General features: G+C 35.5%; 1 protein-coding gene across 1 annotated transcript; it reads left to right on the forward strand.

Annotated features, from left to right (window-relative positions):
- The first annotated feature begins 2,540 nt into the window (after positions 1–2,540).
- LOC141721151 (autophagy-related protein 11-like) lies at positions 2,541–11,463 on the forward strand. Its single transcript, XM_074523917.1, has 5 exons — positions 2,541–4,206; positions 4,851–6,519; positions 6,850–7,067; positions 9,314–9,527; positions 10,787–11,463. The coding sequence occupies exons 1-5, from the start codon at positions 3,254–3,256 to the stop codon at positions 11,153–11,155; spliced, it is 3,423 nt and encodes a 1,140-aa protein (XP_074380018.1). The 5' UTR covers positions 2,541–3,253; the 3' UTR covers positions 11,156–11,463.
- The last annotated feature ends 1,705 nt before the right edge of the window (positions 11,464–13,168 follow it).

Below are 13,168 nucleotides of genomic sequence, written 5' to 3' on the forward strand. Positions count from 1 at the left end.
TAGTAATCCTTGTTAGGGAACTCTGACTCTCAAAAGTCATGAGACTAGTGTAGTGAGTAGTGAGACTACTTATTCAAAAGAACAGAGAGCTTAGGACTTTTATCACTGACAGACTTTTTCTGCAGATCTAAGTGAAACTTCTATTCTCTTTGATAAACTCATCACCATAAATCTCAATGAAGCTTGAAGCTACAGACAGTGTTCCAAATGGATAATGACAGCAACTTGAACAATGTGCATTTAGCTGGATCCTTCTTCCTGGAGATAATGTCAAAAAGGGGGAGAATATATATCTAAATGCCAAAACAACTAATGGATGTTGAATAAATCTAAATGCAACTCAACAAAAGAAGACCTGATGGGAAGATTGGTTTCTGCATTTAGTTAAAGTTTTGACATCATCAATCAGAACTTGTGCATAATTTTATAATGAACAAGTTGGGGGAGATTGTAATATATAATAGATGATGTCAAAGATTACTGGAGCTAACAATGTCATTATCATCTATGATCTGAGTAGAAGATTAATGAACAGTTATTTTCAGTAATTAGTTAAGCTTGGGGTCAACCCTAAGTAAGTTGTATTGTTATCTAAATTTGTATTTTGTACTTGTAACACTTAAAGTTTGTAAAAAATGCAAAGGAGCAGACTGGAGTCTTTTTTTCTAAAACAGTATCAAGCCTAAGGATTCTATCTGGAAGAAGATCAAGAAGATCATGCCTCAGAAGAATTTTGAAGAAGCTTGGAGTTGAATAAATCTGTTTGGAGAAAAATGTTCTAAGTCAATATCTCTACAAGTCACATATTGTTATAGAGAAGTCACTCGAGAACTCCAGAATGGCTTATCGAGAAGTCATTCAAACTCCAGAGAGTACCGACGGATGAGCAATATCTACTCGATGGATGAGCAACATTTACTCGATGGATAAGCAATGTCTACTCGACGGATAAGCCATCACTACTCGGCGGATAAGCAATATCCACCGGAAGTAGAGAAGCCAGGAAAGCTACTCGAGAACTCAAGAAGGTATCGACAAGCCAACTTGAAGAACTGTAGATTGGAGATATCGACAAGTCATTCCTTCACTAGAGAACTCGGAGTTATCGACAAGTCTATATTCATTCGAGAACTCAGAGATATCTATAAGTCAAAGTGAAGATATGAAGACTAGAGATCTCGACAAGCTGAAGACCTCTACAAGCCAAACTCATTATGGAGTGCTAAAGATCTTGATAATCCTATGTACTTATCGAGATGCTAAGTGTTCTATTAATTCAAACTGGAGATCTCGAAGTACAGTCTCAAAGTACAGAATTGCTGATCAGTTCAATATCCAAGATAAACAATCAACAAACAATCCAACAGCTGGATTGACAAGTCTACAAAAAATAGCTTGAAGAGTTTGCAAGATCAATGGCAAAGATTAACTGACAGAGGAAGATTAAAGTAAACACAGGATGTCAAAGATATGCTAAGCCAGAAATGAAAGATTTGCTTTTCTATAAATAGAAATGACAAGTGACAGTTTAGAAAAGTTAATAGCATGTTTATTATCCATTGTGTAAATCAGCAGTTAATTGAGATATAAAGTTAACACTGGTCCTCTAGTTAGAAGTAACAATTTAGATCAAAATTCTTATAATACTCTCGAGAAGAAGCTGAGCTCTTTAACTTCAAAGAACTTAGAAATTTCGTAGCAAAACATCTTAATTTTTAATATAAAAATTAAGTGAGTTTTGAAGATCTGTGTTCTTTATTTTCTGCAAGCTTATATTCTGCATGAACACTTTTCCATACAAGATTTAATTTACTTTGTTCAACCATTAACCTTCAAGAAAAGCCTAAAATCAGAAAAAACACATTCACCCCTTCTGTGTGTGATTCATTACCTAACACAAAGCATATACTCCCTCCGTCCCATAATAAGTTTCCTATATTGACTTTTGGCACTATTAATCGTAAGCGATTGACTATTAATTTACGTCTAATCTATAAGATCAAATATAGTCATAAGTGATCTTGTTGAATTCGTATATTTATAAGTACTTTAATACAATGAAGTTTTTATATTTAAAACTAATACGGAATTAAAGATATTAACAATTAAAAGTGTGCATGGGAAAGCATGTCCAACACAAATAGGAAACGTTTTTAGGGACAGAGGGAGTAATTATTTATTAAAATTAAAATATTATATTCAATTAAATATAATAATTATAAAAATCATGATATAATAATATGTACTAGTTAATAAATAACTAACATAATCATAATAATAAAATTTAATATTATAATATATCAAATTTTTACTTTGATTGATCTCCCATTTTTAATTAATTTTAAATTCGTAATTTTATCGATATTGTCCGATTTCCAATTTTTATAAGAACCAGCAAAGTCTATCTCGGAGTAGATGCCAATTAAAAGAGGACACGGACAGTCGGACACCCCTGCAAAACAGTAACAAAAATGAAATTACTCCAAAAAATAAATAAATACAGATGCAATTGAATAAAAAAAGAGTTCGTAAAAACAAAGGGAAGGAGTGTCTTCTTCCCAAAACTATACACACAAGTACAACCCATAATATATATATATAATAATAGATTATATATAAACACACAACCCCCTTCTGCTGCCCCTTGGCCGCTGTGGTTACTTCCCGTTGAAGCATCTCTCTCCTTCTCTCTCGACCAAATTACATAAAACTCTCTCTCTCTTTCTCTCTCTCTCGCACTGTATTTAAATCTTCTTCTCATATAATTAATTTATATTAACTATTAAAATATACAAAAAAATTATCTATAATATAAAACAAAAGACACATATCGTATCGTGATAAACTTGTTCTTGCCCAATTCTAAGTTAATCCATTTTGTTTTTCTATTATTATTATTCTCACGTCATCGATTTCGTTTACGATTGTTTCTATTCTCATCCAAGTTTCAATCTTTATTTATTTACTAGTCCTTTTTTAGTTCCTTTTTATAGTAATTATTGAATCATCCACTGTTTTATTGTTGATTTTTGTTCTGATTCAGTGGTGATTTAGTTAGGGTTTTTAATTGCGAAGTTTCGATTGAATTAGGGTTTGGTTTGATCGAATTTGTGGTGTTTGGGTGGTAATTAGGGTATTGTGTGTGTGAGGTTGGTGAAAGGTAGGGTTTTGTGAAGGATTTTTGTGTCGAATTGCGGATTTATCGATAAGTCCTTCGTGTCGGATTGTGTGGATTTGGTGAGTGTGGATAGGAATGGCTTCTTCTAGTGTTTCGGAAGGGGTTGTGCAGAGAGGGAAGGTGTTGGTTCATTTAGCGGAAAATGGACATTCGTTTGAGCTTGATTGCGATGAATATACTCTTGTGGAGGAGGTTAAACGGTATCTTGAATCGGTTTCGGGGATTCATGTTAATGATCAGCTTTTGTTGTGTGTTGATATGAAGTTAGATTCGCAGAAACAGCTTTCGGTGTATAGGCTTCCGTCTGATGACCGGGAAGTTTATTTGTTTAATAGAGCTAGAATGCGAAGTGGTTCACCAAATCCTGCACCGGAGCGAGTTCAATTGATAGAAACTCCTGACCCGCAGTCACCGACCTCTTCACATAATCCTCATCCTTTGGATGATGCTTCAGACCCTGCTCTGAAGGCTTTGCCTTCATATGAAAGACAGTTTAGGTATCATTACCAACGTGGTCATGCAATTTATGCTCGTACATTGATGAAATATGAGATGTGTGAGAGGTTTTTGAGAGAACAAAAGGTGCAAGAGAAGGCGTTGGAGATTGCTCGTGGTACTCTGGATCATTATTATAGGATGATATTGCAAAACTATAATGACTTTGTGAAGCGTTATTCTATGCAAAATAGAAGCCATTCTAGCCTGCTGGTTAATTTTGGAAGGGATGTAGAGAAACTGAGGTCTTGCAAACTTATCCCTTTTTTACAAACAGGAAACCGCAAGTGCTTGCTGGATTTTGTGAAGGAAGAGAACTTAAGGAAGATGGTGGAAGATTGTAGCAGTTCACATAGGCAGTTTGAGACTAAGGTTTCTGAATTTAAGCAGGAGTTTGGAGAGCTTAAACGCAGTACTGAGCACTTGTTCGCCAGCAATAGCAAAACTTTAGATCTTAATAAGAACGTGGAACTCACAGTCAAGGAAGGCCAGAAATATATTACCGAGCAGAAAAGTGTAATGCAAACTTTAAGGTTTTCACTTTTATATCTTTACTTCTTATACTCCTTTAACACAGTTTGGCTAGTTAAGTATGATTATTGACATACTAATCCATATTTTATGCCATTTAACAGAAGTAGTTTGAGCAACAATGACTACCAAGGAAACCTCTAAATACATGTTTGTGTGAATCATGTGGTACAATGTATAGATTTGTCTAAAATCTATTAGCACATGGTCCAAAATATAATAAAGGCAACCTCATCTTCTTTAATAAAAGAATTAGTGTCAGTTACGTCTTAAAATTTGTGACAGTTTTGTTTTCGTGTCATTAGTTCATAATTTTAAGGGGATAAATTTTTGTCAGAATTTGCGGTTAACGTCTGATGTTGGAGGAGCTTAGGTAAAGCATTAAACATCAGTGTCATTCCAGTGTCTAGTTTGGGGAAAATTAGCTATTATTTGAAGATGTACAAGTGTAACCAAACTGAAAATTGTATGTATTCCATCTGTAACAGGTTCTTTGTTTTCGCTAGCGTAATATTTGTGAATAGAAATTTTGACATGCAATCTGTGATGACTTAGAGCGAAGGCGTTTTTCGTATTTTTCAATGTGATATTCTTGCTTTTCTATATTTATTTACCATCTTTATTTATCAAATATATGGCCATGCAGCAAAGATGTCGGTACGGTGAAGAAACTTGTAGATGACTGTCTGACCAGTCAAATGTCATCTTCTCTCCGTCCGCACGATGCAGTTTCTGCACTAGGTCCCATGTACGATGGTCATGATAAAAGTTACCTCCCCAGGATGCAAGCTTGTGAGCGATCAATCTCCAATCTTCTTGATTTCTGCAGGAGCAAAAAGGATGAAATGAATATGTTTGTTCAGGGTTACATGCAGAAGATAGCTTATCTTCAGTTCACAATTAAAGATGTGCGTTTCAAGTTTTCTGTTTTCAGTGAGGCAATAAAGCGGCAGAGCGATCAATTTGAGCATTTGAAGGTCGTTCGTGGCATCGGACCTGCTTATAGAGCTTGCCTTGCAGAGGTAGTAAGACGAAAGGCTTCAATGAAGCTCTATATGGGTATGGCTGGACAATTGGCTGAACGGCTTGCAACAAAGAGGGAAGCTGAAGTCAGAAGAAGAGAGGAGTTTTTAAAAGTGCATAGTTCTTATATTCCTAGGGATGTATTAGCATCTATGGGTTTATATGACACACCTAACCAATGTGATGTCAATATAGCTCCTTTCGATACTAATTTGTTGGATATTGACATATCAGATGTAGACCGCTATGCTCCCGAATATTTGCTTGGATTATCTTCCAGAATTGAGAAGCAAGGAAGTATAAAGGGTTCACTTTCCTTCTCTCATGATAGTTTTGCATCTGAAGTTGACGAGAGTTCCTTGGGTGCTACGGATAAGTCTAGCTCTGAAGATGTTCTCGAGACTTCTGAGCTGGTTGAAATTGCTGGAACTAGCAAGATGGAAGTTGAAAATGCAAAGCTAAAAGCTGAACTTGCTTCTGCAATAGCTGTAATATGTTCATTTTGCTCTGATGTTGAATATGAATCCCTTGATGACAGTAAAGTGGAAAATCTATTGAAAGATGCTGCAGAGAAGACTGCTGAAGCCTTGCATTTAAAGGACGAATATGGAAAACATCTGATTTCAATGTTGAAGAATAAGCAAATGCAGTGCGAGTCATATGAGAAACGCATACAGGAACTTGAGCAGAGATTGTCTGATCAGTATGTGCAAGAGCAGAAGTTTTCTATTGATAAAGATTCATCTATCTTTGATCCTTCATTTAACAAGGCTGGTAGTAAGTCGGAAGTCTTGGGCGAAGGGGAAGCTTTCATGGCGTCAGTAGCCATGGATGAGGTTTTTTCTGCCACCAATTCCGAACATGTAAAATCAGGAGTTCATGACAAACTTATTAAGCCATGTGAAGGTTTGGATGAGAATATGACAGATTCATCTGGAATTCTGAATCCTCAGTTAGACTCATCTATGCTAGAGCCTAATCATGAGGATCTGCATCCCCACAACAATAACTGCAAGGAAACTATGTTGGCAGATGTTGGCATGGGACTAGAAGCCAGTTCCACTGCTGATAGCATATCTCGACCCCCGAATACCTTTCTTTCCGACACGGATAGTGATCCTAATTTAAATTCTGAAAGAAGTGGTGAACTCCTGTTAGAATTGCAACATGTGCTTGCGGAGAAGTCCAATGTATTAAGCGAGAAGGAAACCAAAATTGGTAATCTGATGGAGGAGATTGTCAATCTTGGTAGGGAGTTGGAAATCAGCAGGAAGCTCCTAGACGAATCACAGGTATTGAAAATTAATTTTGAGTGTTCTTTTTTTGTCTGACATGATAGTTTTTAGTTATTGTTGTTCCTCTATTAAATGGACTTTGGGCTTGTATTGAATTCTATTTGTGAGTGTCGTTTCTACTAATCTGTCGTATTTGTAACATGGTGGTAATCACATGTCTTAAAAAATCTCAATTATCCCGACAATGCTGCCCCTCCAAAAAATAGAAGGAGATTAAACTAATGAGGCAGGTTGACGATGGACCTCTAGGCTGTATATGCCTCAAGGAACTAAACTATATGTTTCGGAAAAGGTCATGAGACTAATGTGTTAGTTCCCATACTGCAGATGAATTGTGCGCACTTGGAGAACTGTCTACATGAAGCCAGAGAAGAAGCCCAAACTCATCTCTGCGCTGCTGAGAGGAGAGCATCAGAGTATAGTGCACTACGGGCTTCTGCTGTTAAAATGCACAGCCTTTTTGAAAGACTCAAAACATGTGTGTCTTCTGGAAGCGTTGCTGCTTTTGCAGAGTCATTGCGTGCTCTATCTCAATCTTTGGCCAAGTAAGATGCCCAAAACTTTTTTCATAAAATCATAATCATCGTCTTGACTACTATTATAATAGTGAGGAATTTAATTAACTTGGAAATGATGCGTGCTTAGAGCAACTCCAAGAGGCACCTAAAATTTTCTCTAAATATATTATTAAAAAATCAACTCCTAGCTATTTAGGAGTTAAAATTTTATTTTCTCCAAAAATCTTTCTCAAATTGTTCTATCTATATTTTATTACTTTAATACATAAACAATATTTATATCATGCATGTTTAGTACACTGAAAAGAGAAAAAATTATAGAAAATGACTTAGGAGGGAGCATGGCCTCCTCACCATTGAGGAAGTAAATGGAGCTCCTAAATCTTTGAGGGACAAGGAGCTTGTTGGAATTCATTCGAGCTTCAAATTCTTCAAAAAAATGTTTAAGGAGCTTGTATAAAGTTATTGTTGGAGTTGCTCTAAGCTTGTTGAACTCTCTTTCTATATGAATTTCCTACTCAAGGGTTCTTTTTCTATTCATAACTTAATATCTTCTAATTAGTGACCTAAAATTTGGTAAATTCTTCTAAAATTTGGTTCTTTGAGGTCTCTTGTTGCATAGGTTGCAAACAGTGTTGAGATTACTATCTACAGTCCCTTTTGCTTGTGAGTTGCTTAATAAACATAGCAGGGAAGTTAAGTTTGAGGACGTAAAATAAACAATCCTAATTGCATACAATTTTTTTGTCAGGTAATTGCGTACAATTAGATAAATTAAGAAGGGAAACTAATTAACTAACTAAATAAGTCAAGTAGAATAATAAATGGAATATCCCTAATCTCACCGCGATCCAAGTCGAATCAATTGTAGGTTTTTTTGTTGCTTATGATTTTGGTTTTTCCTAGAATAGAGAGCTATATGTTTGTTTGAGCTATCCGTATCCACCTAATTTTTTTATACTCCAACTTTCTAGATCTGATCACGAAGGAGTTCACAGTTTTGTATAGGAAGAACAGTTACAAGGGTATATGTTGCATGCATCTCTTTTATGGGGAATTAAATGAAGTCGGTGATTTGACATCAAACTTGGTGGCACCACTTATAACAGAATTAAAATTTTTGAAGGAGTGAACTGAAACATGTCCATGAATTGTTTCAGAAGACATCTTATCCAGACAGTCTAGTACATATAATATACGTGCAAGTTCCTTTAGCTGTAACTTAGGTTTTAGAATAGGAAAAAAAGGGAAGTGAAAACATGATAGATCTGAAGATTTAGTTTTTTTTTTTTTGGGTGGGGGGAGGTTGCTTCTTTACTTGGGTCCTAAATCATAATCATTGATGCCCTCTATTACCCAGTTTACATCTTGTCGTTTCAATCTCTGGCTGTCGTCTCAGAGTTGTATTGCAGTGCAGAAAGTTGGAGGAATGTCTTGTAACCTAATAGCGTGATCTCAGTTTGTACACCGAGGGAGACATAGTTTTATTGTATGCTATTGGTAGCCTAGTGCTCAAATTATAGGTAGTCAAATCTTATTACTTACTCCAGCTGAAGTCCTAATTTTTGCCAGCTTCTTCCTTATTCCAACTGTAACCCACCTAATACTATAAGAGCATTATAGCCCAGCTTATACTATACAAGCAGTATATTCAGGCATGGTATGTATTTTTATGTCATCTCTAGATGATGACCGAGAGCTTTTAATGGTCTAATTAAATTAGCTTCAACTAGTTGGTTACTACTCTAAGGATTTAGTTTTGATGTTTGCTCTGAGAATCTATGAAATCCTGAATCAGTTTTGAAAGCCAAAGGAGTTATCTGGAAAATAATTTTGTGTACAGGTTTAGGTGCGTTGTGGTACATTTAGGTTGTGATTTCAACATTATACTCTACATGATATATCTGAAAGACCATGCTCTGTGCTTTGTGGAGGTATTAATGAGCTTGTTATAGATAACCATACTGAAAATTTACCAAAAGTAAAAAGAAAAGCACAATGAAGCTTTGTCGCCAATTCTTGTCAAATTGTAACATGAAAGTAAGGTGCTTTGGAATGATTGAATGCTTTGGGGGGGGGGGGGGGGGGGTGCATAATCATCACGTACCCTCTGCCACATTAAAAACCTGAAATTGTGTTTTTAAAATTGTATTTATAACCCTATTTGTTTAATTTATGCCATAGCATGACATTCCCTAATCAATATTCTCTTTGTATTATCTACTTGATGATGATATTGTAATTGTAACTTGCATTGCCTTTGTATTTTTCAGTTCTACCGGTGACAAGGAAGATGATAGTACTGCAGAGCTTCGGGAGTGCATTCGCGTACTTGCTGAAAAAGTTGGTACATTGTCAAGGCACCGTGCAGATCTACTTGAAAGATACTCGAAGGCCGAAGCTGCAAATGATCAGCTTTCTAAGGAATTGGAAGAGAAGAAAGAGTTGGTCAACACCCTGTACATGAAGCATCAGTTGGAGAAACAGGTAATTTGTATGGTTTATGAGTCATTAGTGTAGTTGAATGATTATAGTGCTGAATGATGGGAAATAGCAAACCCAGCTTCTTCCAAGTTATGTTATATTCTCAGATCAACTTCTTTTGACCGTGTGGCCTTGATCATACGCTCTTACAGGAGCGCAATGGGGGCCAGTGCAATCTCTGTTTTCACCCAAAAAGACATGTTTTAATATGCGCACACACACGCAGTCATACTTGCTAAGTACACCCATATCTGTACATGCGGGCACACACATGCTCTGGAAATTATAAAGATGGGAAATGAATTTGTAAAATATGCAGTGTGAGTGGCCCTCGTAGGATAGTGAGTGAGTGTCCAAATTTATTTACTTAGATCAAGTCCAAGAGTGTCCTAGTAGTTGCCTTACAAAAGTTTATAAAATATAGTGTCCTAGTAGTGTAGGACATAATTTGTGTAATTTGCCTTATAATTGTGCCTTATTATTAAAGTAATAATATATTTGAATTAGAATTGGAGGGAAGGGAAAAGATGAGAGGAGAGAGATGTGTAAAAAGGAGGGAAATCAATTTTTTATTGCAGAGTTGAAATAAGGCATGCATAAATGGTGCCCTAGTTGTCCTAGTGATATAAGGCATTACCAGGATCTACTTTTTTTTATCAAGTGCCCTGAATTTTAACTTGGAACAACATAAAAGGCACTTGTTGGACTTAGCAAAAAAAACACTTTTTGGACTTGCTCTTAATTTAATAATGGAAATTTATGTGCTACTTGACAAGCCAGGAAACTTGGATATGTTTGTGGAAAGACTAGATCATCTGGCTATATTCATATTTTGTACTCGTGATAAATATTAATCCTAAGAAAAAGTTAAGCGTTTTTGAGGGATTATAAATTACAACCCTTTCACTAGGTTTTGTAATCCCATTGAAGATTATAAATTACAACCCTTTCACTAGGTTTTGTAATCCCATTGAAGATTATTTGAAAGATTGATGGACATGTAGTCTAAGTCTCTAAGAGGTAGCCCCAAGGTTTAAATTTTATAGGAAATGGGAGTAAATAAGCTAGTAGTTTGAAATTAGAATTAAAATCCAATGGAACAAACATGACCTAAAGGCTTGGATTGTAACTTTATATGTTATTGGAACTTTAGTCATTTTGTCTTTGCTCATAGAAGGTGTCTGTAATATATGTTATTTTTTCAAACTCTCGGAGATGAAAATGTTTTTCTCAAGCATAATAAGCTACTTGTTTGTAAGCAGGCTAACAAAGAGAAGATATCCTTTGGCCGGTTGGAAGTGCGGGAGCTGGCTGCTTTTGTACTCAACTCCTCTGGGCATTATGAGGCCATCAACCGGAACTGCCATAATTACTACCTCTCAACTGAATCTGTGGCTTTGTTCGTGGATCATCTTCCACAACGTCCTAGCTATATAATTGGACAGGTTGTGCATATTGAACGACTAGTAGTCGGTCCAGTTCGAGCTGATCGTAATACTGACATGGGAAGCAATGGGATGACCATAGGGTCCTCTGCTAACCCATATGATCTTCCTATTGGCTGTGAATATTACATAGTAACCGTAGCAATGTTACCTGACACCACAATTCATTCGCAGCCCCCTTCCTGATCTTGCGAAAGTCCTGATAATTGACATGATGGAAGAAACTAAGTGTACATACATAAATGTTAATCGAAGTGACAACTGGTATTTGTTGGTGGGTAATCTTTTTTAAATTAAGTTGATCTACGTATTGTACAGTTATTATGAGCCAGCTCAATCTAGTCTCTTTTGTATATACCTAAATTTCCTTTGCTCTATGAAGTACATTTTAGGATATTTGTAAATATCATGAAGCTGGATCACAACCAATTAGAAACTATGGCTCTGTAATTTGTTAAATGAATTTGAAACTTTCTAGTAATTGATTACCGTCACCTGACTGGCTGACTAGGTGGTTTTAAGTGCATCTTAGGTTGACATAAGAATATGATAGAAATTCTAGTCCTGGAGCTTGTCTGGTTTACATAAGAATATGGAAGGATTCTAAAGATTATCATACATAGATGGAATTTTTGGACTTCAAGCTTCTAAATTGTACATGTTGGTATTTGAAAATCATGCAACACTTAACCCGCAATGTTATTCAGTTTTTAATTTATGGTTTGTTTTTAACGTGTGGGTTATATGAAAGTTTTAATGAAATTTGTTTTAACTTTTTATTTCTTTCCTTTCCTTGAGCTGTACGATAGTTAACGTAAACGAGGCAACGTAACGTAAACGAGCGAGCCAATGGTTAACAAGATATGCAAAATCACCATATTAGTGCAACGAACCAGTTTCCAACGCTAAACGCGATACAGCCACACAGACAGGCAACTTGAACGAGGCAGTACAAAGTGAACGCTCACCAAAAAGTAACGAGACGAGAGTTGGTGATGTACAAAAAAGTTCGGGTTTTATCTGGGTTTTAAAAAGTTCGGGTTTTTGAAAATAGATTGGGCCGGAATTTTTAAAAATTGGGTCGGGCGGGGCCGGGCTTCCTAAATATAAGGTCCGTTTTAGGCCTGCGGACCTGGCTGGATCGGGTCGAACCGGGTTTTATCCGGACTTTTTATTTATATATTAAAAAAATATTTTAATATTTTATAACTCGAATTATGAGTAGTTTAAATATCAAAGAAAATAATATCTTAATATATCAGATAGAGTCGTTTATACACCGAAATAAATAATTATTTTTTAACATAATATATAAATAATCATATATACTTTAATTGCTTCTAATATTATTATATAATATTTTAAAAATCATAAAAAGTATTGTATATTTTTAAATTTTATATAAAAAAATCGTTTTTTTAATTGGGTTTCTCAAAAAACCCGGGTTTCATCCGGGCTGAATCGGGCTTTTATCCTGACTTTTTCCGATCTGGACTTTTACCTGGACTTTTTTAAATCCGGGGTTTTCGGGTCGGGCCAAATTTTCGAGAAAAAAGGAGGCATATTTAAGGCCCGCGAGCCGAACCGGACCGGACTTTTTTCCGGATCGAATCGGATTTCGGGTTTCGAATTTTTTGAATATAACTAAGGATAACATTGAGTTATAAGGCTAGTTTAAAGAACACTTTCATTAACAAGTTATAACTAAAATTAAAAAATCAACAAAGGATTGTTGCCATATTTAAAATTTTGGTTTTCTTAATATTTTATTCCAAAACCTTTTTCGGAAAAAAGAAAAAAAAATCATTTTTACGGCTTGTTCCCAAAAACTTTTTTACAAAGAAAAAAATATTTCTAAAAAATTGGAAATAATTTTTTTGTATATTTTGTCCCCAAAATCTTCTTTTCACTCTTGAAAAAGTTCGGAGATCTTTTTTTTTCATTCAATGATTCTGGAACACCGTGTAAAAAGGTCAACGGTTTGAGTTGCGAATTTAACTATAAAAACAATTAGAACCAAAAATTTTACAAGAAAACAATTCAAATTGTTTTTCAGTCGTGGAAGCCCTTTTTGGTACCTTCCAGTCTTCCACATTAGTGCAACTGCAACAAATATTTTTGTTAACAAGTTCCTCTTCATTTAGAGTACAACTGTTATCACTGCAGTTGTCACAGTTTTTATTGAAGGAGATGAGGAAA

Source organism: Apium graveolens, chromosome 4, assembly GCF_009905375.1.
Source record: "Apium graveolens cultivar Ventura chromosome 4, ASM990537v1, whole genome shotgun sequence".
NCBI classification, from domain to species: Eukaryota; Viridiplantae; Streptophyta; class Magnoliopsida; order Apiales; family Apiaceae; genus Apium; species Apium graveolens.